This window comes from Podarcis liolepis (assembly GCF_965112155.1).
Source record: "Podarcis liolepis genome assembly, chromosome: 9".
NCBI lineage: Eukaryota > Metazoa > Chordata > Lepidosauria > Squamata > Lacertidae > Podarcis > Podarcis liolepis.
Genome location: NC_139564.1, coordinates 29,413,124 through 29,436,739, shown reverse-complemented (window position 1 = coordinate 29,436,739; position 23,616 = coordinate 29,413,124). Strand labels below are relative to the sequence as shown.

At 42.2% G+C, this 23,616-nt stretch overlaps 2 protein-coding genes across 3 annotated transcripts in view; one reads left to right on the top strand and one right to left on the bottom strand.

The window, feature by feature from the left end:
* AFG2A (AFG2 AAA ATPase homolog A) overlaps positions 1-10,486 on the bottom strand; it is a 149,569-nt gene extending 139,083 nt beyond the window's left edge. Inside the window, exons 1-8 of one of the 2 annotated variants that reach the window (XM_083460333.1) lie at positions 9,945-10,486; positions 8,761-8,885; positions 7,183-7,340; positions 5,923-5,981; positions 4,412-5,053; positions 2,720-2,849; positions 2,361-2,417; positions 313-436 (exon numbers count right to left, since the gene is read on the bottom strand). In XM_083460333.1, coding sequence (XP_083316459.1) covers positions 313-436; positions 2,361-2,417; positions 2,720-2,849; positions 4,412-5,053; positions 5,923-5,981; positions 7,183-7,340; positions 8,761-8,885; positions 9,945-10,302 — 1,653 coding nt within the window. In that variant the 5' untranslated portion in view covers positions 10,303-10,486. The remainder of the gene's footprint in view (positions 1-312; positions 437-2,360; positions 2,418-2,719; positions 2,850-4,411; positions 5,054-5,922; positions 5,982-7,182; positions 7,341-8,760; positions 8,886-9,944) is intronic. The other variant, XM_083460334.1, reaches the window with a different exon arrangement.
* A 1,043-nt stretch (positions 10,487-11,529) lies between these two features.
* On the top strand, positions 11,530-23,355 carry NUDT6 (nudix hydrolase 6; the record flags this gene model as incomplete). Its single annotated transcript, XM_083460357.1, has 5 exons — positions 11,530-11,782; positions 12,434-12,637; positions 14,678-14,733; positions 20,274-20,328; positions 22,959-23,355. 5 exons carry the CDS (start codon positions 11,530-11,532, stop codon positions 23,348-23,350), a joined length of 960 nt encoding a protein of 319 aa, XP_083316483.1. The 3' UTR covers positions 23,351-23,355.
* Between the last annotated feature and the right edge of the window lie 261 nt (positions 23,356-23,616).

Here is a 23,616-nt window from a genome sequence, read left to right as displayed (position 1 = left end):
GGAGATTGAGGTTTATCTCTCTACTCAGCCATGAGACTTAGCTTTCAGGCTAAGGCTGAAATTCTATGCATACTATCCTGGAAATATGAAGTGCTTTTCACACTATTTACAGAATACAATTACCTTATAATAATTACAGATGAGGACACATAAGATTTATGAGCCCAGTCCCAGTGAAAAGAGGCTTTATTTTTGTAATATGTAAATTTACCAACTCATCGCCAAAGAATTCCACAGGAAGGTAAGTTGTATGAACACAACCATTTTTTCATGCCCACCCCAGAGCCAGCAACTCCATCGTACTTTACTTACTGATCCAATGCCATCCATCAGTGTCAATAAGGATGCCACAATTCTTTTCTCAACTTCATTCTGTGCCCCTTCTCTTTTTGGGCAGAGCGCATCGATTTCATCAATAAATATAATGGATGGGCGGCTGAAAAGGAAATAATGGAAAGCAACACGTCTCTTGAAACAGGCACATTAGGAAGACACAGCCAGATAGATCTCATCAACTCACTCCCTTTAAAGCACTGAAATGGTCATTGAAATTCTGCATCGGCTAGTTAGAATACCAAATCATGACACGCCTCTAGCCGTATGAAATGTTTCGTAACATTTCATGACCCCCCACAAATGGGGCAAAGAACTGAAGCGAAGCTTATCTCATGGCACAGCCCAAAATATCCTGAAGTATAAAGGGAAAACATGTATACAGTTTCCCCCAAAAGGTGGCTTCTCCCAAATGAAATATGGGAACTGCAGTTCATTTTGAGTCCCAAGTGTTGTTTGGAGAACCCCAATTTGCTTCCCAGAGCCACAACTGCCAGAGTGGTTTAACCATCAGTCCCTCTTCCCAGGGAATTCTGAGAATTGTAGCTCTTTGAGGAGAACTCTCAGCACTCTTAACTACCAACTCTCAGCTCCCACCTCTAAACAATCCAAGCTAAAATGCAACGGGTAAATAATTTGAGACAAGATTATTCAAATGTCAAAGGCTCGGACTTTTCTTATGACCTAATGAGAAGACCTAATAATCAAAATACAGGGCAGAACTCTTACCTGATAATAGGCCAGAATTCTAGCATAGAGTCAAACCACACATGGGACAAAATGATTTGAAGCAAAAGAACCAACAGCTAATAGAATTTAATTCAGTTAATTAAATGAATTAATTTAAAGTACTTTTGACACTTTTGATTAAGTAGTCTATATTTTTTTCCAAACTAATAAATGATTGTAAAATGCCAAGTTTTATTTATCAGCATATGTGTAATAAAAACAAGCCAATAAGTTCCAAATGAATTAGATGAAAAGTCTTTTGTTCAGCTTTGAAGTTCTTAGCCCTTTTATCAGAAGGATTTATCAACATCTATTAGTCATGATGGCTGTACAGAGACGGTATACCTCTAAATTCCATTTTTATAGTACATTTGAGTGTTCAAAGCACTTCACGTATTCTTATAACAGCCCTGGAAGTTGAGTATTATCATCCTTAGACTGAAGGTGGTAGGACTGAAGCCAAGAAAGAGTGGCTTGACTAAAGCTACCAATTAAGTTCCTAGCAAAATTCAAGTGGGTGATTTCTTGGACTGTAGCTCAGTCTCCTAGCCACTATGGTACACCAGCCCTCATAACCCACAATATTAAACAGAGTTATGCAGATGCAATACCCATTTTTTTCATGGGATGACTTCCAAGTAGATACGTACAGGATTGTTGTGTAAACTTCATAAATACAGAGATACCTGCAAATTCAATTCTGGTCTAAAAATAGTCTGAGGCGTTGCTTAACACCTGAACAAAGAGGCTTCAGGTATTTATTTATTTTTAAATCATTTTTATTGATTTTCCAATAAAAACAGCGGCTTCAGGTATTTTTAACTCATCTAGTACACGGTCCTATGCAACAATAGTGGGGAACGTCAGGCCCAGCGTGTGTGGCAAATGTGGCCCTCTGCAACTCTCTATCTGGCCCCTGGGATATGGTCCTTCTTCTGGTCACATTTCCTCTCTCCTTAGGCCATGCCCCTAATCAGCCTTACTTTGAACCCTCCTTGAGTGTTTATGCCTGGCTGGAATGTGTTCTTGAACTCTGATAATGCCTCTTCATTGCCTGGAGAGTGGGGTGTGAGAGTATGCAGAAATTCGCCTAGCGCACAAAGGTAACATTCACAAGCTTTGTTCTGCTTTCACCTCCGGCCCTGGTCACCAGACAAAATTTCACAAGCCTCTAAGAATTCACAGGCTGTAACAGAGACTCTGGGGCTCGAACCAGGAATCTCATGTCCTGGGCTTGGAAGCTAACAAACTGAACCATTTAGAATAAAAAAAAAGTCCCCAAAAGAGCACAAGCATACCGTGAGGAGGCTTCGGCAAATATCTGTCGCAACTTGGCTTCACTTTCACCGTAAAACCTGCAACAAAATCAAAAACCATTTAGCAGCTTATTTTGGTCTGTTTACAAAAACTTGGGCATTTTATTCACGCAGTTCTCCCCATGGGCACATATACTTAAACGCTGTATAAACGGTTTCATATAAACAGATCATCAATCATTCCTTCACTTCTCTTGACGGATGCAGAAGTGACTTATTTTCCAAAAAATACTGCCGCTCTAAAGTGGGTCTTTGTTTTGTTTTAAGCAGGTACAAAACAGCAACTGTAGCTGGAGGGCAGGAAAAAGCAAAGCAAGGATAAATAAATTAGGAAGACTTACTTGCTTATTATTTCTGGGCCGTTAATGGTGGAGACGTGAGCCCCAACCTCATTTGCAATTGCTTTGGCTATCAGGGTCTTCCCTGTTCCTGGAGGACCATAAAGAAGCACCCCTCGAGGAGGTGGGATTCCTTTAACGAGTCAGATAGAAGAGGAAGAGATCACATTTCATGGACTGGCAGAGATTTTAAAATGAATAGTGATAATGATAATGATGCAACTACTCCTGTAGTGACAAATACAAATGATTCTGAAAAATACCATTAACTGTATATGAAGACACTAGCATCTTGCAACTTTTTGCAATGAGATCTCCCACACATGCAATATTTCCAAGTACGTATATCAACGGCACATTTCTATGAACAATTTTAAACAACAGCTGTACATTTGAGCCTTTTGAAAACGATGTCATTAAAAAGCAGGTCTGCCTCAACTTTTAAAAACCCTTTAAGATATCAAATCTGCTATCTTACTCTTTCTGGTACCGTGGACCCTTTTAGTTACATGCCGCTCTGGATACATAACTTTCGGGTTATGAATGTGGCAAACCTGAAAGTGTATACTTCTGAGTTTCGCCACATGCACAGAAGCGCTCAATCGCACCGTTCGCATGCGCAGGAGCGGCGCCTCTGCCTACAGACTTTTCGGATTGCGGTCGGACCCCTGGAACGAACTTAATTTGTATCCGGAGGATCCACTGTATTGGCAACACAGTACTTCTAAAAGCAAGGTTAGGGTGCTATAGCTGAAGTCGAAAAGACAGTTCATAGAATCATAGAATTTGTAGAGTTGGAAGGGACCATGAGGGTCATCTAGTCCAACCCCCTGCAAGGCAGGAATATTTTGCCCAATGTGGGGCTCAAACCCATAACCCTGAGATTAAGAGTCTCCTGCTCTACCAACTGAGCTATCCCAGCTGCTAGGGAGTAAGTGCTACGGCACACAGTGAGACTTAAACAGGAATAAAATTGCTACAACACAGATACAATCCTATGCACACTTACTTGACAGTGATACCCGTTGAACTCAATGAGACAGGCTTCCAAGAGAACAGGGACACAGGATTGCATTGCAAATGTTCTGAAACCTTACAAGCTTCCAACAGAATCCAGCCAAAGTTCATACTGGAGTCCCATGGATTTTCAACGGGCTAGGCACATATTTAATTCTTCTACTGATATTGACAGTGCGGTCCTAACTCTGCCTACTCAGAAGTAAGTTTTATTTACTTCCAGTGCTGGGCACAACCGTAGTACTTACAGCCTACATATCAATGTTACCTTACAACACTGTACAACACAGATTAATTTTTTTTTAAAGATACTAAGTATAGTTTAAAGATAGTGTTAATTACTAAAGCCCACTGAAACACAATAAAAATGTAATAGAAAGTGAACTGTAATCCTGGTTTTACAAAATAAAGATGTTAAAACACATTAATTATTACAACAAAATGCATTGCCATCCACACACACACCACATTCTTAAGCCACTCTGCAAAACCTTGAACAGATTATTCCATTACTTAACATGCCAGAAAAGGTATAACAGAATAGCAAGTAAAATCAGTTATAGGCAGCAGGAAAGATCTATCATCAGGGCAGAAAGAACGCTGCTCTTTGCAGGGGAAAGATATGCAAATATTTAATAACAAGTTGTTAGCAAGACATCTAATTCACATCTATCCTACCATAACTTCTAAACAGGCCAGGCTGCTTCAGGGGAAGTTCAATCATTTCTCTTATGGTTTTTAGCTGGTGATCGAGTCCACCTATAGAACTGTAAGTAACCTTCGGTTCCAGATTACATTCTTCTGTTTCTTTAGTTCGAGATTCAACGAAACATATCCTAGTCCTTGAAGATATGAAGTAAAATGGCTCAGAGCTCAAGGATGCTCCTGTCTGACTAGCCTGCGGTAACCCTTCAGAGGGAATGCAGGCCTCGCCACCTTTTAACTTGGTAGTTCCAGGTACAGGAGTGGAGGCTGCAACATGGTCACCAAATAACTGCATCTCTGTTGAACCAGAAATCTCTTCCTCACACACCATGGTATCTATGGAGGCATTAACGGATAAACTGTGATCCACCTGCTTGCATGGAGTGCTGGTAGATGTTCCTTCTCGACTATCTTCAATGAGCAGTTTATCAAGTTGCACAGATAAGTCAAAATCACTGGTATCAAGTGACAGTTTCTGTTCTAGCATCGAAACGGGACTGTCCTCCATTTCCCGCAGAACCCCGTCTGTTCCTTTCACCTTTGTAACCATCAGGTTGCAAAATCGGCCATAGAAAGTGATTTGCAGGAGGTTTCCTGGTAAAACCACCTTTCCATCTATAAGAAACAAAACAGGAGATCTTAAAAACATCACCATTTTTTCCCAGCAGTTCGTGTTTAAAAGGTACAGTGTAAATAAATGCTTCATTCCAGTTGTGCGACAGAAATTCAGGAGAGACTCCCGCTGGAGGAAAACCTTATTTTCCCTAATTCCACCTTCCCACCAGCATTGCCTTCCACTCTGTTCTATAAGATTCCCGGCCTTCCAGAACAGCTTTTCAGGTGCCACATGAGGAAATTGGTAAAAGCTGCCCCCCTGAACCAAGGATGTATAGTGGACAGAGTTCCTCCCATAGGTAGTCTAGATCAATCACAACGTCTTACCTTTGGTGCAATATGTGTAACTTATTTCTGTATATTAGTTTTGCCTTCTCACAGTGTTATGCATGTGGCTATCAGATGGAATGATGATAATACTGTTTTTTAATTGTATATTCCCTTGCTATTTTTCTTATTCTCAGTAAATAAAAGCTTTTTTTAAAAAAATTGGGAAATGGAAAAATAAAGGAAGGTGGAGGAATATAAAAATAAAGGGATTTGAAATATAGGCAATGGTGTGGCTGAAGTGTGAAGTTTCAAATCCTCTGAATTCTCCCATTCTTTCTACTACCATTAAACTAGAGTCATGTATTAAACTAGAGTCGTGTATTGACTATTTGAAGACTCAATCCTTACCTACAGAACTTTTCACATGCTGGGTGACAATATGGGAGAAGAAAGGAAATGCAGTATTTTCTGTCAGTTTTTACAATTATAAACTTTAGCACAGAATGTATCATTTAGCATTCCAAAGAGAGAGAAAGAAAGAAAGAAAAGGTGATTAGAAGGGCATAATACACCAAGAACCAATAGATTAAAACCCATACCTAGATTTCTTAGGAGACTGGCAGTCAACTCGTCCACATTAAGGCAAGCATCTTCGCTCCTGGAAACGTGTGGGAAAATTACAACATGGCACTATATTACCCACATCAATAATAACCGATGAATAGAAAGGATAGTATAGGATATCTTGTTTTTTAATGTTTGAGGTTTTGTTGTGTTTCATATGTTGTAAGCCGCCCAGAGTGGCTGGGAAAACCCAGCCAGATGGGCGGGATATAAATTAATAATAATAGTAATAATATATGATATTAATAATTGTGAGGGTATTATAGAATAAAGCAAGTGTTATTCAAGAACAACCATGTGTAGCCTAGCATAAGAAACTAACAATATAGTCATACACATGTCTACTCAAAAGAAAGTCTCACTGACTTTACTGTGACTTGCTCCCAGGTCAGTGAGCAGAGGACTGCAGCCTAAGTAAATTTTCTGTTTCCGTTATACAGTATTAAAAAAAGGTAGTTATATTGATCTCTCTTTTGCATAACATGGGAAATGCTGGTTCCAAACATATAATATAGGATGGGTTCAACTTCCTGCGTTCTGACTGTGTGATAGGATTTGGTGCTGTCAGAAATGCAGTACAGTCATACCTCGGGTTAAATATGCTTCAGGTTGAGCGTCTTCAGGTTACACTCCGTGGCAACCCGGAAGTAACGGAACGCGTTACTTCTGGGTTTCACTGTTCACACATGCGCAGACGCTCAAAATGATGTCACGCGCATGCGCGGAAGTGGCGAACCATGACCCACGCATGCGCAGACACGCAGTCGTGTGTTACGTTCTACTCAGGATGCAAACGGGGCTCCGGAACAGATCCTGTTCACATCCAGAGGTACCACTGTACCACCATGAGAGAGATAAAAGGTTGCAGTGGTGACACCAAAATACTGCATTCCAACTCCTGTAACTCCCTTGTGTCGCCCATTAACAAAGTCAGCTTGCACCCTATGCGTGTCAGGTATATGAAATCAATATGCCCAACTCTACAAATCTACCTTCGGGAAATACCTCTTGGAACAGTTCACAACCCTACATTCAACCATAGTTTAAAATAGACAATGGGCTGGATCCAGCTCACATGTCCCACTAGCAGACATTCATAGTGTCATGGGGTTCCCCCACTCCTTCCCCCTGCATGCGCCCCCCAGGCGGTTCTCAAAAGCCGGAGAAACCATAGGGAGGGGCGGGGTGTCTCGGCCATTGGAAGACTGGAGAAAATGCATATATTTTCAACATACCTCAGCTTCAAATGTACGTCCTCTGCCTGCATAACAGCACCAGTCACAGGCTCGACGATGACTGTTTCGCCAAGTCCCACTTTCAGATTTTTTTGTGTAATTCCACTTAAACCAATTTTTCCACCAGGAAAGCCGGCAACAGGCCATGCAGTACAAACCTATCCAAAATATAACACACAGAACCAGCAATTAGCAAATCTTAAACTGCTCCTCTCATCCTCAGGTTTTGGAGGGGGGCAGGGGGGGCAGTGAGCACAGGGGAGGGAGAAACAGGGGCAAAATGTCCCAGGTTCAATCCCCAGTATCTCCAGATAGGACTGGAAATGTCCCATCTGAAACCCTGGAGACCATCCTTAGCTACATGGACCAGTGGTCTCACCCGTTGAAAGGCAACATGGGAAAAGACGAGAAGCATTTGGTATATATTCCAGGTCTCTCTCTCTCTCTGGTTTCATTTGGGCTCTCTTGGACCAGAAGCTGCGAAGATGCAAAAACAGCACTGTGCTGCTTCCCTTTTTTGTGGGTAGGAGATGCAAGGGCCGTGTGATTCCATTCTGGATGCAATGGGAAATTGCAGTTCACCAGAAAGGCCACAACACATCCAAGAAATTGCTTCAGAGACCAAGTTCCATCATCTCTTTCCTTCCTTCCTTCTCCTCCCTGTACCATCACTTTCCACAAGCTCCAGGAAATCATAATCCTGGAGATAATAGCATAGCCTTTATTGCCTCTAGTACAGGAGAGGGCAGGATCTATTGAGAAATCTCTGGCAATTTGCAATAGGCTCCTATTTGTGAGAATCTGGTCGTTTAGTGTGGCAGTACCTCAACTTTGGAACTCCATGCCTATTGAGATCAAGCAGGTGCCTTCAATTTACCCTTTTCAGTGCCTTCTGAAAACATTCTTTAGACTAGCCTACCCACAAAGTTGAGGTCATTTTAATATGTTTTAGTATTTTAGCTTCTGTAGGTTTGAAAGTAGGGCTGCAAACATGTTTATTTTATTGTATTGCCTTATCTTTTTGTAAACTGCTTTGAGGTTTTGTTTTTTTTAATAATGTAGCAATGTATAGATTATATGAAATAAATGAATAACAGCAGTGACTGGACTACTGTAATCTGCTCTTTGTGGGGTTTCCCTTGGAATTGTTCTGGAAGCTGCAGTGGTACAGAATGCTGCAGCGAGGTTTGCTTGTTTGTTTGAATTTATACACTGATTATAAACAACAACAACAACCCTCAAAGTGGTTTACGAAAGTTAAAACAGTAAAATCAAGCTGACTTCGAAGCCCACTTAGCTCAGCCCATGGAAATGAAGTTCAACAACATCTGGAGGGCGAAAAGTTGCCCAGACCTAGAGAACTTCATAAGTTCTGAGGGACTGATCACTTGCTTAAAAGCATCACACCCCAATATCAGAAATTTCTTTCTCAACATAAAGCTTAGAAATCAGCCAAGCCTTCTCCCAGGAAATCCCATGGAAGGGCTCAACACATATTTGCTTCCCACTGATTTAGCATAATCATTTTTCCACCATCACCACCGCACTCCAACAATTCAGCATGAAAAGAATCATCACCTCTTGTTTTCCATTTTTACTGGTGAGCAACACTGGTCGGCCTATGCATATATTTGCCAGTTTCATGTTGTTGAGGGCCAGCTGCACAAGAGATCTTCTGTAACTTTTGGGGACTTTGTCATCTGCTAAAATTAAAGAAGAAACAACGTGTGCTGTGATTTGTCATTTGCTCAAGCAACAATTTCTAGCCATGTAAAATCTATCCCCACCCCCACCCCCAAAGAAAAACATTACTATGAGTAACAGACTGCGTTGTCACAGAAATCATTGTGTCTAATTTTGTATCAAAAGCTGTTTACACTATTGGCCCTCACAATCACCCATAACAGGAGATGAAAGTGCAAAAATGTTTATTTAGGCAAAGAATCAATATCTAAAGCAAGCAACCAGAAAAACTCTAGGACAACATCCTAAATATTTCTGTGCTGGATACATGTTCAGATTTAGCTACAGATGTTTGTTTTAAATAGACCTTGGCTGTGTTTGTATGAACACATGCAGTATAGCCTTGAGATTCTTGGAGGAAAGGACATCAATTTGGGAAAATAAATAAGCAACCTGCCTCTCCCTCACTTGTCTCCACTGAACCACTTTACAGAATTGAGACTTTACAGGTCATAACGAGTAGGAATGTGGATTTTTCCATGCACACACATCTGACACACACCAAAAGGGGGAAGGGAGTGTTTTCAAGATACCAATGAAGAAAGACTCCTGCGTGTTAAACCGACACGTTTGCAATCACCGTATAAACTTGTGTCGGAGGCAACACAAAACTCGAGTTGCTCTTTGAAGTTCCTCTTTGGGAACTATAGAGCGGCATAGGAATTTACAACTCACTCAACTTCAATGATGGAAGTTCTGCATCCCCATTAAAGAAAAGGAGCATCGAGGACAAAACTGCAAGGCAGAGGGAAAGTGTGGCATAGCTGAGAAAGCCTTTAACCTAGACGGGGTGGGCGCCCAGGATTCATTTGCATGGAGCTCAGCGAGGAATCGTGGGCCAGTCCCACTTTCCCAGGGTGGCTGTGAACAGGAGCAGGGAGGGGCATCGAGGATGCAAGCAAACCACGCTTGCTTGGCTAATCGTAGTTGCTTTAAACAAGCTCCACGTGCGGGACTCCGACGCCTCTGAGGAAAAGCGGTTCCAGCTGAGTCGCTTAGCTCAGGGCTGCCAGCCTTACCTTTGCTCAGGAACTCGGCAGCAGCCAGGCTCAGCCTGCCGGGAGCCTCGTTTGCCGCCTGCCCCAAGGCAAGCGGGGAAGCGGCGTCCGGGCGGGGAGGCCGCCCCTTGCTTTTCCTCCTGCAGGAGGAGGACATGGCACCGGGCAGGAGGGGAGCACGCGGGAGGCGGCGCAACGGAGCCGGAGATGCTTCTCTCCCGAGGAAGGCCGGCGCCGCCCAAAGAGGAGCTGTGCTTGCAAGGCGGCCGAGCGGCGCACCGCGCAACCTCCCACTTCCGGACCCGATCGCGAGCCTTGGTCTCCTCCATATGCGGGGTAGGAATGGTGGAAGCACATAGGCGCCAATGGTAAAACCCATACAATAAGGGTCCCTTTCCCCGAGACGCTTTGAAACAAAAATATAAAAAATAAATAAATGTGTGGCTGTTTTTTGTCTTTTTTAAAGGAAGTTAGTGCCAGGGATCTGCACATCTTTTAAGATGCGCAAATGGGAATCTTTTAGGGAACTATTGACTTGAATCCTCTCAGCGCCGCCCCTCGACTCCGCCTCAGAGGAAAGCTACCTTGCATCTCATAGAGTTACAGAAATCCTACACAGCCCAACTACAACAAGAACCCACCCACAGCACAGGACTCAATATGGCTAACCTGACCCAACAATACCCCCCACCCCACGCAAACAAATCTCACTGCCACCGGCGTAGCAACCCTCGCTGACGCCTGGGGCGCCCAAAGTGGTTTGAGCTTTTTTTCTACGAGCGATGACATTGTCCCTCTATCGCGGCAACTCTGACCGCTTTGTCAACCGAGTTCGATGCCATGCCGGAATTGTCATTCGGAACTGCTTTGGGACTAAAGAGACCCGGCTCTTGAGCCACGTCCCCTAAGAAGAAGGTAAGGCTCCCTCGCCGCAGCTGCGACCAACACTTGCGGCCGCCAACTGAATTTGGGTTTTCACTTTAATTTTAAGCGGCGCTGTTGTTTTTAGCCAGCGATCAACGAACTAGAAAGCAAGTCCCGTCAAACTTCACTTTTAAGTCAAACACGCGTAGCGTTAAACTGATAGTGGTCGTGAAGCGCAATTCTGCGCCTAGCTCGGAAGTTCAATAGGGCTTATTGCCAGTTAGGTATGCATATGATTGCACCCTTTTAATGTGTCCACTTAAAATTAAGTCCCATCGGTTTCAAGGTAAGAGGGTGCGGGACTGCCGCTTTAGAGTGGTTTCACCTCCGCTTTCATCGCTTCACTGCTATTCTCACATTACTTTGCCACTGCACGCCTAACCGCAGTTTACATCATCCATCTCTCTCTCTCTCTCTCTCTCTCTCTCTCTCTCTCTCTCTCTCTCTTGTAACAGCAGATGCAATCAAATAAATAACTAAAGTTTAATATCCATCCATCTCTCTCTCTCTCTCTCTCTTAACAGCAGAGACGCGGCGAGGCAAAGCGAACCGCCCCTACTTCGCTTTCCAGGAGGACGCGAGCAAAGCTTTACCCATGACTACCGGAAGTCTACCCCATTAGCCTTTTCCCCGTTTCCTATCTCTGAGGCGTTCGCTTGTTGCTGTCGCCGGAGCTGCCGCCATGTTAGGGGCCGGGTGGACGGCGCGGGGCCGGCGGCTCTTGCCGTTGGCTTGCCGGCTCTTGCAGCCTCGTCCTCCGCGCCGCGTTTGCTCGAGTGGCCGCCTTCGAGGTGACTTCGCCGCCGCCGCCTCTGGCCTGTCCGAGGCCGGGCTGCAGCCGCTGCGGGATAAGTTTGGCGGGCTGAGCGTGCGCCTGTCCCAGCTGCGCTCCCCGGAGAGCCTGGAGCCAGAAACCTTTCGGAGGTGCCTGCAGGGCAAGTCATTTTGCTGAGCCTCTGGGGAGACTGGCGCGTCTTTGCAGGGTCGGCGCTCGAGGAGCTGCCTGGCAGACCAAAGCTCGCTCATTTATTCTCCTTTTTTCCTGGTGGGCGATCAGCTTGTTGGTTGCGCAACACTGTCCAGTCATATATAACGATGATGCAACCTGGATTTGCCGATATAGGATTTAGAATCCCCCCATGCCTTGTTTCATCCGAATCATAGCTTCATATCCTGGCTTCCTGCCCAGTCCGAATGGAATTAATTGAATCCATATTTAGTTTTCTTGCACAACAAAGGAAGGAGAAAAGCAACTGTATCTTGCAGCCAAATTGCCTGTTTTTTTGTATCTCTGTACAAATACAGCCAGTGTGATTAATGCCAGCATTTAGCTTTCAGATACAAGGGATCATTCAAAAGGATCATTCATTTTAGCGGATCAGCAGATCATTCATTTTAACTTGTGCACATATTTCTTTTATCACTGAAGCAACCATAGCTACCCCTTATACGGTATATGGACATTGTATATATAGAGGGCTTGATGAGGCAAGTGACCCTCACTTGTTCCAAGCCTCCAAGAGCTAGCGAGCCCCACCTGGCCAGCATAGACATCAGTATATTCTTCTGTGCTTCTCTCCTCCCAGATTCTATCAGGCAATGGAGAACAGAAGGCTACGTAGCAGTCTGGCTGCATGTTCCTATTCTACAAAGCAGATTTATAGCTGTGGCTGCAGAGCAAGGCTTTGCCTTCCACCATGCAGAATCGGACTCTGCCACACTCACCCTTTGGCTAGCAGAAGGACACAGCAGGTTACCCCATTATGCTACTCATCAAGTAGGAGTTGCAGGTGAGCTTCAGAGAGAGAGAGAAACATTGTGTATTGTTGTCTGTGTTGGTGGCTAATAATAACCAGAGTTGTGGATCCCGCCTCAATTCACAAAATTTTCCAGACCACAAAAAGTTGGTTTAGGATTGTAGCATAGCTAAATCTGTAGAGGGCAGCAAAGACAAAAAATACTTTTTTGATTTGTTTTTAAGGGCATGTTTGAGCATGTTTTTGAGCTTATGGGGAAAACAATAGTCGTACCTTGGAAGTCGAACGGAATCCGTTCCGGAAGTCCGTTCAACTTTTAAAACGTTCAAAAACCTGCAGCCAATCAGAAGCCCATCGGACATTCGGCATCCAATAATAGTTAAAAAACCGGAACAGTCACTGTTCAGGTTGGCGACGTTTGGGAGCCAAAACGTTCAAGAACTAAGCTGTTTGAAAAACCAAGGTACGACTGTACAGTAATTAAAACATGGCTCGCTCACCCAGGTCTCAGTGATACAGACCAGATCAGCCTCCTCATCCACAATCAGATCATGACTGAGGGAGGTCTTAATCAAAGCCAACCTGGCATTCAACAGCAGCAGCCGCCATAGACCTGAGAGGTATCTGAAAGGACAAGCACAATTTCCCAGGTTGGACATGGGGCTGGCACATTGCATAGTCACTGGCTGCCTGTGCTGTGTGCCTGTTATCTGGCCTCCCCACACCCTACCTCTCCTTACTTAGAACCACCACAAATGAACATTTTTTGTATCAGTACCTCACTCCTGCAGGCTATTTCCATCTCCAGGTAACTGTAAGAGCCTGCCTCTGTCAGGTGAAAATATAATGCTGAAAGCACTGTCAGGGTATGCATGCCAATCTCAGTTTCTTAAAGAAACCCTGTTGTCCTCAGCGATTTTTGAAATATAATGGTAGTTAGATTTGCCCTAAACCACTTACATTTCAAACAAACACTACTTCCTGCCTATTTCTGCAGTAACTCAATGCACAGGAAGGTTTTAATAATAACATACTGTATGGTTATTATTTTTCGCACAAACTTTTTTACAACACAAAAGTAAAAAGGACATTATAATTGAAACAAAAGTAAAATGTCCGGTGAGTCATACACTTCACTATGTTGTTAAAAATAGTATTATGCTTTCAATATGCTCTGGTAACCTCTAGGTTAAATTACTGCAATGTGTTATATGTAGGGCTGCCTCTGAAGACTGTTCAGAAACTTCCGCCGGTGCAGAATTCGTTGGCCAGATTGCTCATTCACACTTAGTGTCATAGAAATCTGAGACTCCTTTTGTAACACAAAAGCCAAGCACATTCTTAGCAGGTAACTTCCAAATTAATCTGAGCTTTTGCTTTGCATCCTAAATAAGATTCCACACCAACTAGAACGCTGCCAACCATGTACCAGAAGGGCAAAGTCATATCATTGTATGGCATAGGCTGGAAGACTTATGACTAATTTCCTAAGGAATGTCCTTTCAGAATGTTACATCAGGGTTGCTGTTTCATTTATAAACCATTCCTCCCACACATAAAAGTGTGATTAGTTTATTAAGCGTGCATATGGAAATACTTTTGCTTTGGAGTATATATGCCTTCATAAATGTAATCTCATTGTCCTTCAAAAATGCAGGATTAAAATGGAACAGGCTGGCAGCCCACAGAAGTCAGTGCCTAAACATGCATTCAGAAGCCACTGCCTGTCCATTAAGAGGCTTTAAATTTTGGGTAACGTGGGCAGAGAGACAGAGGGCAAAACTGATGCAGAGTGGAAAGATCAGACACACGCAGGCACATTTTGACAGGGTTGTGGATCATCAGCCTCGTAACTAAGACACATCTGAGCCACTTGTTTCAGATTTGGGGAAGTGATCACTATATTGGTTTCATCATGAGAGATGGCATTTCCAATGGTATCTTTTCTCTAAAGAATCACCCTTAATTTCCACCCTCTCCCCTTAAAGAACATCCAATGCTTTGAATATAACATTCGATCATTGGTTCTTCATTAAAAATCAGAGGATACAGAAAATATTCTTTCTCCAACAGGTGCTGTATTAGATGTCCACACTGGGAAAGTATTGGTCGTACAGGACAGGAATAAAGTAAGTCTTTCACATTATCTAGAAGAAATAATTTGGTGCTGGAGACATACTTCCGCTTGCTGGAAGGTTTTGGCACAAGATCCGTGCATTGCATGGTCTCGTGCATAAGACCTTGCACACCATCTCAAGATGTGTCCGTGCTTAGCACCTGCGCTAAGTCTTCCACTTGCTCTTGCACAGCATTTTGCAGAACAGTGCCACCACCAGAATTTCTGCCTCTGGCCTTTATCAAGATCCAGCCCTTTGACTTGAATGTAGTGAATTGTATTAACAAGCCTGTTTGTCTTTTATATCATGTAATGGTTAAAAGTTAACTTTATTCGCTTCCATCTGTAGTGACAAAATGACAAAGGCCAATACTTTTGAGTGTAGATCATCTCTGTGATCATTGTTTTTGTCAATGATTAGTTGGGATAGCAATGGTCTGAAGTAATACTTTTTCATTAGCTAACTATATTTACAAAGGGTAATTCAGTTCTGGAAGTTCCTAAACAATCTGTACAAAAGCTCACTATGAGTTTTACTGGATTTTGATGCTGGCATTTTGCTTTTGCTTTTCCTTTTAAGTAATTGATGTTATCTTCATAATCTTTTGTTTGAACTTAAGGCTTGAGTGGGTTTTGTTTTTTCAGTTTGTGGAGCCTTCACACACTCTTTATTTGGTGGGTTGAAATTCAGCCATTTGTTAAATTAACAGATAATCAGCAAGTGTACATTGAAAGTGAAGTGTTATGTATTCTCACTCCCCAGTGTCCCATTGACCACCACAGTGGAACACTTCTGAGTAAGAATGCATTGGATCAAGTTGAACATATCTTGTTTGTGCCTTTAAATGTTTCATAGCCATTACGGGATGTTACAGACAGAATTACAGGGAGTAGATGGATTTGGTAGAATCTAGGATGGAAACTGAAGAAAAAATTAAACCATTAAGTTGCGAGGAGCAGCCTAATTTCTCTTGGTATTTTGGGGGAAAAAAGCAAGCTACATTTGAGGTTTTAAAAATAAGCTACTGGGCGTCTGCTGTAATTTGTTTGAAGAGAATTTATTAAAAGTTTTAGCAGAGACAGCAAGGCAGCCAAAACTGGCAGAGTAACTCTACTCTGTACAATTCACTCTGTAAGCAGTAACCCATGTTGAATTGTACATGACTTAAAGCTACAATGCAGGAGTCAATTGCATTGGCATACATGTGTTGAACCTAATTTAGACCTATGGACTTGAATGAGATAATAATAATAATAATAATAATAATAATAATAATAATAATAATAATAATAATTTTATTATACCCCACCCATTTGGCTGGGTTTCCCCAGCCACTCTGGGCAGCTGACAACACATAAAAAATTATAAAGCATCAGTCATTAAAAATTTCCCTAAACAGGGCTGCCTTCAGATGTCTTCTAAATATAAGATAGTTGTTTATTTCTTTGACATCTGATGGGAGGGCGTTCCACAAGGTGGGCACCACGACCGAGAAGGCCCTCTGCCTGGTTCCCTGTAACCTCACTTCTTGCAGTGAGGGAACCGCCAGAAAGCCCTCAGCGCTGGACCTCAGTGTCCGGACTTAATGATGGAGGTGGAGACGCTCCTTCAGGTATACTGACGTCTTATCAGCCTTATGGCCCCTACAAGAAGAAGAAGAAGAAGAGGAGGAGTTTGGATTTGATATCCCGCCTTTCACTCCCTTTAAGGAGTCTCAAAGCGGCTAACATTCTCCTTTCCCTTCCTCCCCCACAACAAACACTCTGAGGTGAGTGGGGCTGAGAGACTTCAAAGAAGTGTGACTGGCCCAAGGTCACCCAGCAGCTGCATGTGGAGGAGCGGAGATACGAACCCGGTTCCCCAGATTACGAGGCTACCGCTCTTAACCACTACACCACACTGGCTCTCAGTACAATATTACTGTATTGGGTTATCTTGGGGCTGAAGGCAATGTAACGTAGTCATTGTAACCCACGCTCAAACATCAAGAGATACCCACCCATCATGAGGTCGTTTGATGACGTACTCACATTAGTCATGCAGAGTCAGTGGATAGCAGTGGCTGAACCACCCCTTTGCTAGGAAAATGGGGCCAAAGAGGAAAAGGATTGGACTGACATTGCAATCACACCATAGCCAAGAGGATTTTCTGCTATGCAACCAGGATAGTTGTAGTTGAAACCAGGTAAAGCCAATAGCCATGATCAGGTGGGGCAAATACTGGGCCCCAGAAGGGCCCATCACATGCTTATATGGCATGGCACTATAAATAAAGGTTCTGGGCCAGACAGCTACATTACCACTGCTTCTCTTGCCCCAAAAGCTTCTGACTGTCGCCCCCAACAAACACATCGGAGGTGGAGCAAAGGAGTGTTGGGCATTGGGTAGATAATAGTGGCTGTGGATGCCTCACCCCATACTTCTCTTTATAGTGCAGGACGAAGGAAGTGCAAGAGCATGATGCTTTCAGCGCTGTCGCCCATTCCCACCTCCCAGTAAGCTTTGAGGGGGCCCTACCCGAGCGAGGGTATCTTGTCTAAGGCTCCATCAAACCGGGTGCCAGCACCAGCCATGATTCAGCAGTGTTAGGCACCCTGGCCCTTTGGGGTTGTCAATCATGGGGTTTAAACCCACTTATCCCCATGTTATACTGTGACCACTGTGGGTTCTTTTTCAAACAGAGGCGTGTTTTGTCTGCGACATCATGATGCATTTATAGCCCCAGCACAGCAATAAATTACGCATCTGAGCTGATAACCAGAATAGACCACTATTCATGGGACTCGCCAGATTATTTAAGCTGCACATATACACTTCGCTGCTTGGCCTCATAGCTGAACCTGCCAAAGCACAAGTGTTAGTTGTGGTCGTGGTGGTTTCTGTAATGTGGAACTGGAAGGCGGCCACTGAATATCCATCACACGATAATTGCCTCCACTCACTACAAATCTAAGGTAGATATGAATCAATAACTTGGTGAATTAAACCTCCATCCTCTTAACAGTTTGAGGATCCAGCTATGTATCTTAAATTCAGTGGAAAGTATAGCTGATGAAAGATACGTTAAGAATGGCATAGAAATAATAAACTGAAATATAAAACTCTTAAGAATTTTATACCATATCTTAAAACCATTGATTACCTATACTAAAAAAATGCTGGGATAGTTAAAAATTCTCAGTCAGCAACCAAATTATATATACCAGGAAGCATTTATTTCTATTGTTTTCTATAAGGTCTTGCTTATTTTCAGTTACCTTCTGATATTCTGGTCGAATAATTGCTTTTTCTTCTTCTTAGCTGTATGATTAGTTTTTAACTCACACTAGCTATACAGCACATTTAATTAATGGAAAGGCAGGCATTATATGCTTCATTTGTAATTCAAAAGTTCAAGGACAAATCCTCCAATGTAGCAAGTAATGTAAAACTGCCTGCGTTTTGACAAATTGCCAGGTTAATGCTTAAGTTTGACACACAAATTGTAAACTGTTAACTGGCTACAGTTATACAGTTTGCAGCACAGGAAAATTCACACATCCCAATTTGGAAAAAATAACACTTTTTTTCTGGGTATCTGGTGGGTGATGGAGAATATAATATTAATAGATTCAAGAAATAACAATTCCTCCAAAAATACGTTTTAAAACACTTTTAAGCAAGGGAGAGCGAGTTTATGAAGAACCATATTGTACTTGTTAAGGATTTGGCTTTCTGCCTTTTAAAAAAAAGTTGCTTGAAATTTGCCAGCAGCTACTTTTAGATTCAGAAACAGTGTGCTTAGAAACTTCACAGCACTTTAGATTCCAGTGGTGTGGCCAAATGTATTGAAAGTTCAAAGTCTATGTATTTGTGTAACGGTGACCTGCACTGTGTTAAGAGCTGCACATGCGATGTCATGGCTGAAGAGCATTAAAATGCAAAACAGTTTCCAGCCATGAAAAGCAAAGTCTAAAGGCCCATGAAACAAAATAGGTTACCCGCCAATTGGTTCTATAGGTAAATTAGTGAAGAACCCATTAATATGCTGTGAAGCAGGGGTGGGGGAGTCTCTCTGCACTCTGCTTTCATACCCTCATCTCAGCCAGTGTGGTGTAGTGGTTAAGAACGGTAGTCTCATAATCTGGTGAACCGGGTTCGCGTCTCCGCTCCTCCACATGCAGCTGCTGGGTGACCTTGGGCTAGTCACACTTCTCTGAAGTCTCTCAGCCTCACTCGCCTCACAGAGTGTTTGTTGTGGGGGAGGAAGGGAAAGGAGAATGTTAGCCAGCCACTTTGAGACTCCTTAAAGGTAGTGATAAAGCGGGATATCAAATCCAAACTCCTCCTCTTCTTCTTTTCTTCTGATGGGACAGGCAATTTTCTGTAGTATGGCCCCTGCTGCATTATGGAAGCCAGAAGGTCACTCTCTCTCGCACACACACTTGCTTATCCCATGGGGATGCATCGCCTAGAGCTGAGGTGGGGACCTCTTTTGAGCACCAGGGTTAATCCCCCCTTGGGCGGCAACCTCATCATCATCATCATCATCATCATTATTATGTACATTCTCATTTTTGTTCATTCGACCTTGGATGCAAAAATGAAAATGTACATACCAGAACAAACTTAGTTGGTCTATAAGGTGCTAGTGGACAATTTTTTATTTTTATTTTTATTTTTTTGACTACAGAAAGTTTTCCTTCTCTTACGGTGCACTGACCAAGTGAGTTGGAAGGATACTACTGCTTTAGGAAACACTCAGTCCCCACCCCCCTCTACATAACCACATATTAATTTGAAGCTGGTCTAACCAAAAGGAGAAAGATAATCAGAAATATGTAATGCGTTACTCCTGGGGTGCAACTCAAAACAATGCATTCAACATACCTGTACTTCTTTGAAACGAATGTCATTAGCAGTAGGTATCACACCATGCTGGTAAAAAACCTTTATCCATTTTGGTCTTTAAAAATTACACAAGCACATGATTCATCAGATGGCACACAAGAAAGAACTTCAGCTTTATTTTTCAGCTTCATAACCAAAAATGATGTGGTACGCATTGGTTATTACAGACACAAAAGAAAAATTCATAGCCAGTGCAGTATAGAACAGTACTACAATCAATCACTGTTTAGAAAATGTACTGGTGTTTGCAAACATTGAAGTAGAGTATACATGATTAAATATTAGATTACATAGGCTCCAGTCCAACAGAGAGTTAGGTGCACTTAAGGTCATAGGCTTAAACTTGCCTAACTCAGCATTGGATTGTGGCTATAGAATATAATTACCTATAGCAGCTTTTAAAAACTGTTAATGAGCAGCAATGTTGCAAGTATAAACCATCTAACAGTCATCAGACAAATCAGTGTATGTTTTATTGCAATGTAATAGACATCTACTATATGCCTATTATATTGCAAAACACGTAGACACCTAATTGTATTTTGGTGATCACATTTGCAAAAACAAAGGAAAGGACCAGTCAAGAGAGGCAGCAATTTATTTCTGGTGTCTTATCGAAGGAAACAGATTAACCATATGGTTGTTTTTATTCCCCTGTTAAGACAAGAAATGCATGGAAATTTCCAGGAGGATTGTCTGAACCCGGTGAAGATATTGGTAAGTACTTGGCTATTTCGGTAATTACATAAGGTTGGTTCTTCCTCACCTCCCAAGTCGTCAGGCCTGCAATTTCTTTGAAACCTGTTGAAGGCAAATGGGAACTTCTGGCTGTAAGTAGGTAAAATGACGAATCCTATAGCACATCAAAATTGTTTGCATCCTTATTCCTAATAAGTAATTTTTCTTAATTTATATACACAAGGCATGGCATGATTTTACATCTAAAAGAATAACTCAGTGAAAACTGTCTTAATTTACTAATCTAGTCATGACATACTTAACTTAGTATTTCGTCACACTGGAAGCATGTTGATTTCAGTGAAACTGCTTTTTTGGTTAAGTGAGCATACTTTGTAGCCTACCAACCTAGGCTACACCCTTACCTGGGAATAAGTTCCACTGAACTCAACAGGACCTATTTCTGAATAGATATGTTAATTTCACAAAATATACTTCATCTGCAAGGTGGAAAACAATGGTATGAATCAACATACTAAAGACAGAATATCAATTTGGTAGCACAGCAAAGCAGTCAGCCAACATTTTGCTAACGCATCGACAATCAGCATGTACTGTGCAACTCACATTTTGCTATATGGCATGGATTATGTGCAGGAGTAACTCCTTTTTAAAATTTACTCCTATTTAAAATTTACTATGTTGTTTCTCAAGGTTCGTGGTGCCTTTGTATCGGATGATGTTCAAGGCAGACTGTTGCAAATTTTGTTAAATGATATGAACGTTATAATGTCATTATTTTAAAATAAATGTGGCTGCCCTGACATTGTAGGCCGAAACATGGTTTGCAAACCTGCTTTTAACCCAGCCAAGCTTCTAAAATGGTTTCATGCTAAATACAGCTAGGAAAAATGTTTGTGCAGAATTAATGCTAACCTTAGATATCTCCAGACTTGAAAGAGAGGGGAAACAGCATACGTAGGAAGGGAAGAGTGTCGTGATCACCAATCTTTTAGAGGGAATTAAGCAGCCCCTGTAAGGCAGGCTAGGGGAATTAATTTAGAATCTTACATTTTAATATCTGCCAACTTCATTGGCCTCAAATGAAGGAAACTCAGAACAGGGAACAACCCACTTCAACATTTGAATGGGAGACATAACTCTAGGGCCATAAATTATCTTATTCCTTGGTTGTCAAATGGAATCTGTTCCGGAAGTCCTTTCGACTTCCGAAAATGTTTGACAACCAAGGTGTGGCTTCTGATTGGCTGCAGGAGCTTCCTGCAGCCAATCGGAAGCTGCTGAAGCCGCATTGGACGTTCAGGTTCCAAAGAACGTTCACAAACCGGAACACCCATGCCCAGGGTTTGTGGCGTTCAGGAGCCAAAATGTTAGAGTCCCAAGGCGTCTGGAATCCAATGTACGATTTTAATGTCAATAATGCCATTGCTAGATCACTCTTAAATCCACAATGAACTCTTGCAATAACAGGCTACTTACTACTTGGAAGGAGTGGCTCTGTCTTCCACATGTGCTAATAATTTTAAGTGCCACTGTATAACCCATTTATTTTAGTTTACTTATGGACATTGATACTGTGTATCACCCATGATTAAAACCACAGAGTGATTAATAATTTCACATAAGACATATACCTAATTTCATAATTCCTAATTATGCATTTGCTGGACTGGGCTTTTTAAAATTATTTTTAGAGCCACAAACACATTTCCAAAATGTAAGTTTTACATATCAGAAATTAAGAAATTTATTAATGCTGCCTATATTCAAGGCCAAGGTTGTGTTTTGAAGCTCTGGGATAGCTCAGTCGATAGGGCATGGGACTCTTAACTCTCAGGGTCGTGGGTTTGAGCCTCATGCTGGGCAAACTATTCCTGCATTGCAGGGGGCTGGACTAGGATGTTCCTGGTGGTCCCTTCCAACTCTACAGTTTTATGATTCAGGTCGTACCTAGGATTAATCATAAATGCGGTAGCTCAGTTTTTAAAAAGCACAGAAAACTTTGACAGCAATTGCTTTGTTTGGTGTAAGGTGGTTTCATATACATTGCATTTCAAATTAAAACACCTGCAATAGTGCTTTTATAGTACAGTGGTGCCCCGCAAGGCGAATGCCTCGCAAGACGAAAAACTCGCTAGACGAAAGGGTTTTGCGGTTTTTGAGCTGCTTCACAAGACGAATTTCCCTATGGGCTTGCTTCGCAAGACGAAAATGTCTTGCGTTTTTTGCAAGTTTGTTTCCTTTTTCTTAACACCGTTAATACAGTTGCGACTTGACTTCGAGGAGCAACTCATAGAACGCGGTGTGGTAGCCTTTTTTGAGGTTTTTGGTGATTTTTGAAGCTTTTCCAAAAATTTTCCAACACCGTGCTTCGCAAGACGAAAAATTCGCTAGACGAAAAAACTCGCGGAACGAATTAATTTCGTCTTGCGAGGCACCACTGTATCTACAACCAAAGTATTTTGTGGAGATGGGTTTTTCTTTGGGGGGGGGATATATTTTTCACTCAGTCTAACAGACGGAGGGGTGGTGCTGTTGAATGCATGTTTACCACAACTGAAAATCTAATGGCAAAGCAAGAGAGAAGATGGAGGAGAGAATTACAGAATGCTTTTAAAAAAGGAACTCTTTCTTTTCCTCCTCCTTAGGGAACACAGCAGTTCGAGAAGTTTTCGAGGAGACTGGCATTAAGTCAGAATTCAAGTCCCTCCTAAGCATACGGCAGCAACACAGACACCCGGGAGCCTTTGGCAAGTCGGATATGTACATCATCTGCCGAATGGAGCCTTCCTCTTTCAAAATCAGTTTATGCCAACAGGAGTGCCTGAGGTGTGAGTGGATGGACCTAGCTGAGCTTGCCAAGACATCAGACACTACTCCAATCACCAGCAGTATTGCTAGATTGCTTCTTTATGGGTATAGGGAAGGGTTTGATAAAATTGATTTAACCATGAGAGAATTTCCATCCGTGTATACAGGCCTTTTCTATAAGCTGTACCACAGAGAGCTGCCAGAGAATTATAGAAACATGACAGGTTAGCAATACATTTAGTGTTGTTGTTTTTTTGGCTTAGGAAAAAAAATCCCTTGTACTAAAATATACGTATATTCTGTTCCAAATTAAATTCCCTTTCCTACCTTCTAAAAGGATAATATATATTATTTCATTTGAAATGCTAATGTTTCTCTAGCTATGCACATTTTTAATCCCCTTTCATCTTGAATGGCCCAAATAATATATATTTTTAACTCTACCCCCAAACCATTAAGTTGGAAACAAGCGTAATATTCAGTTGGTGCATTGGT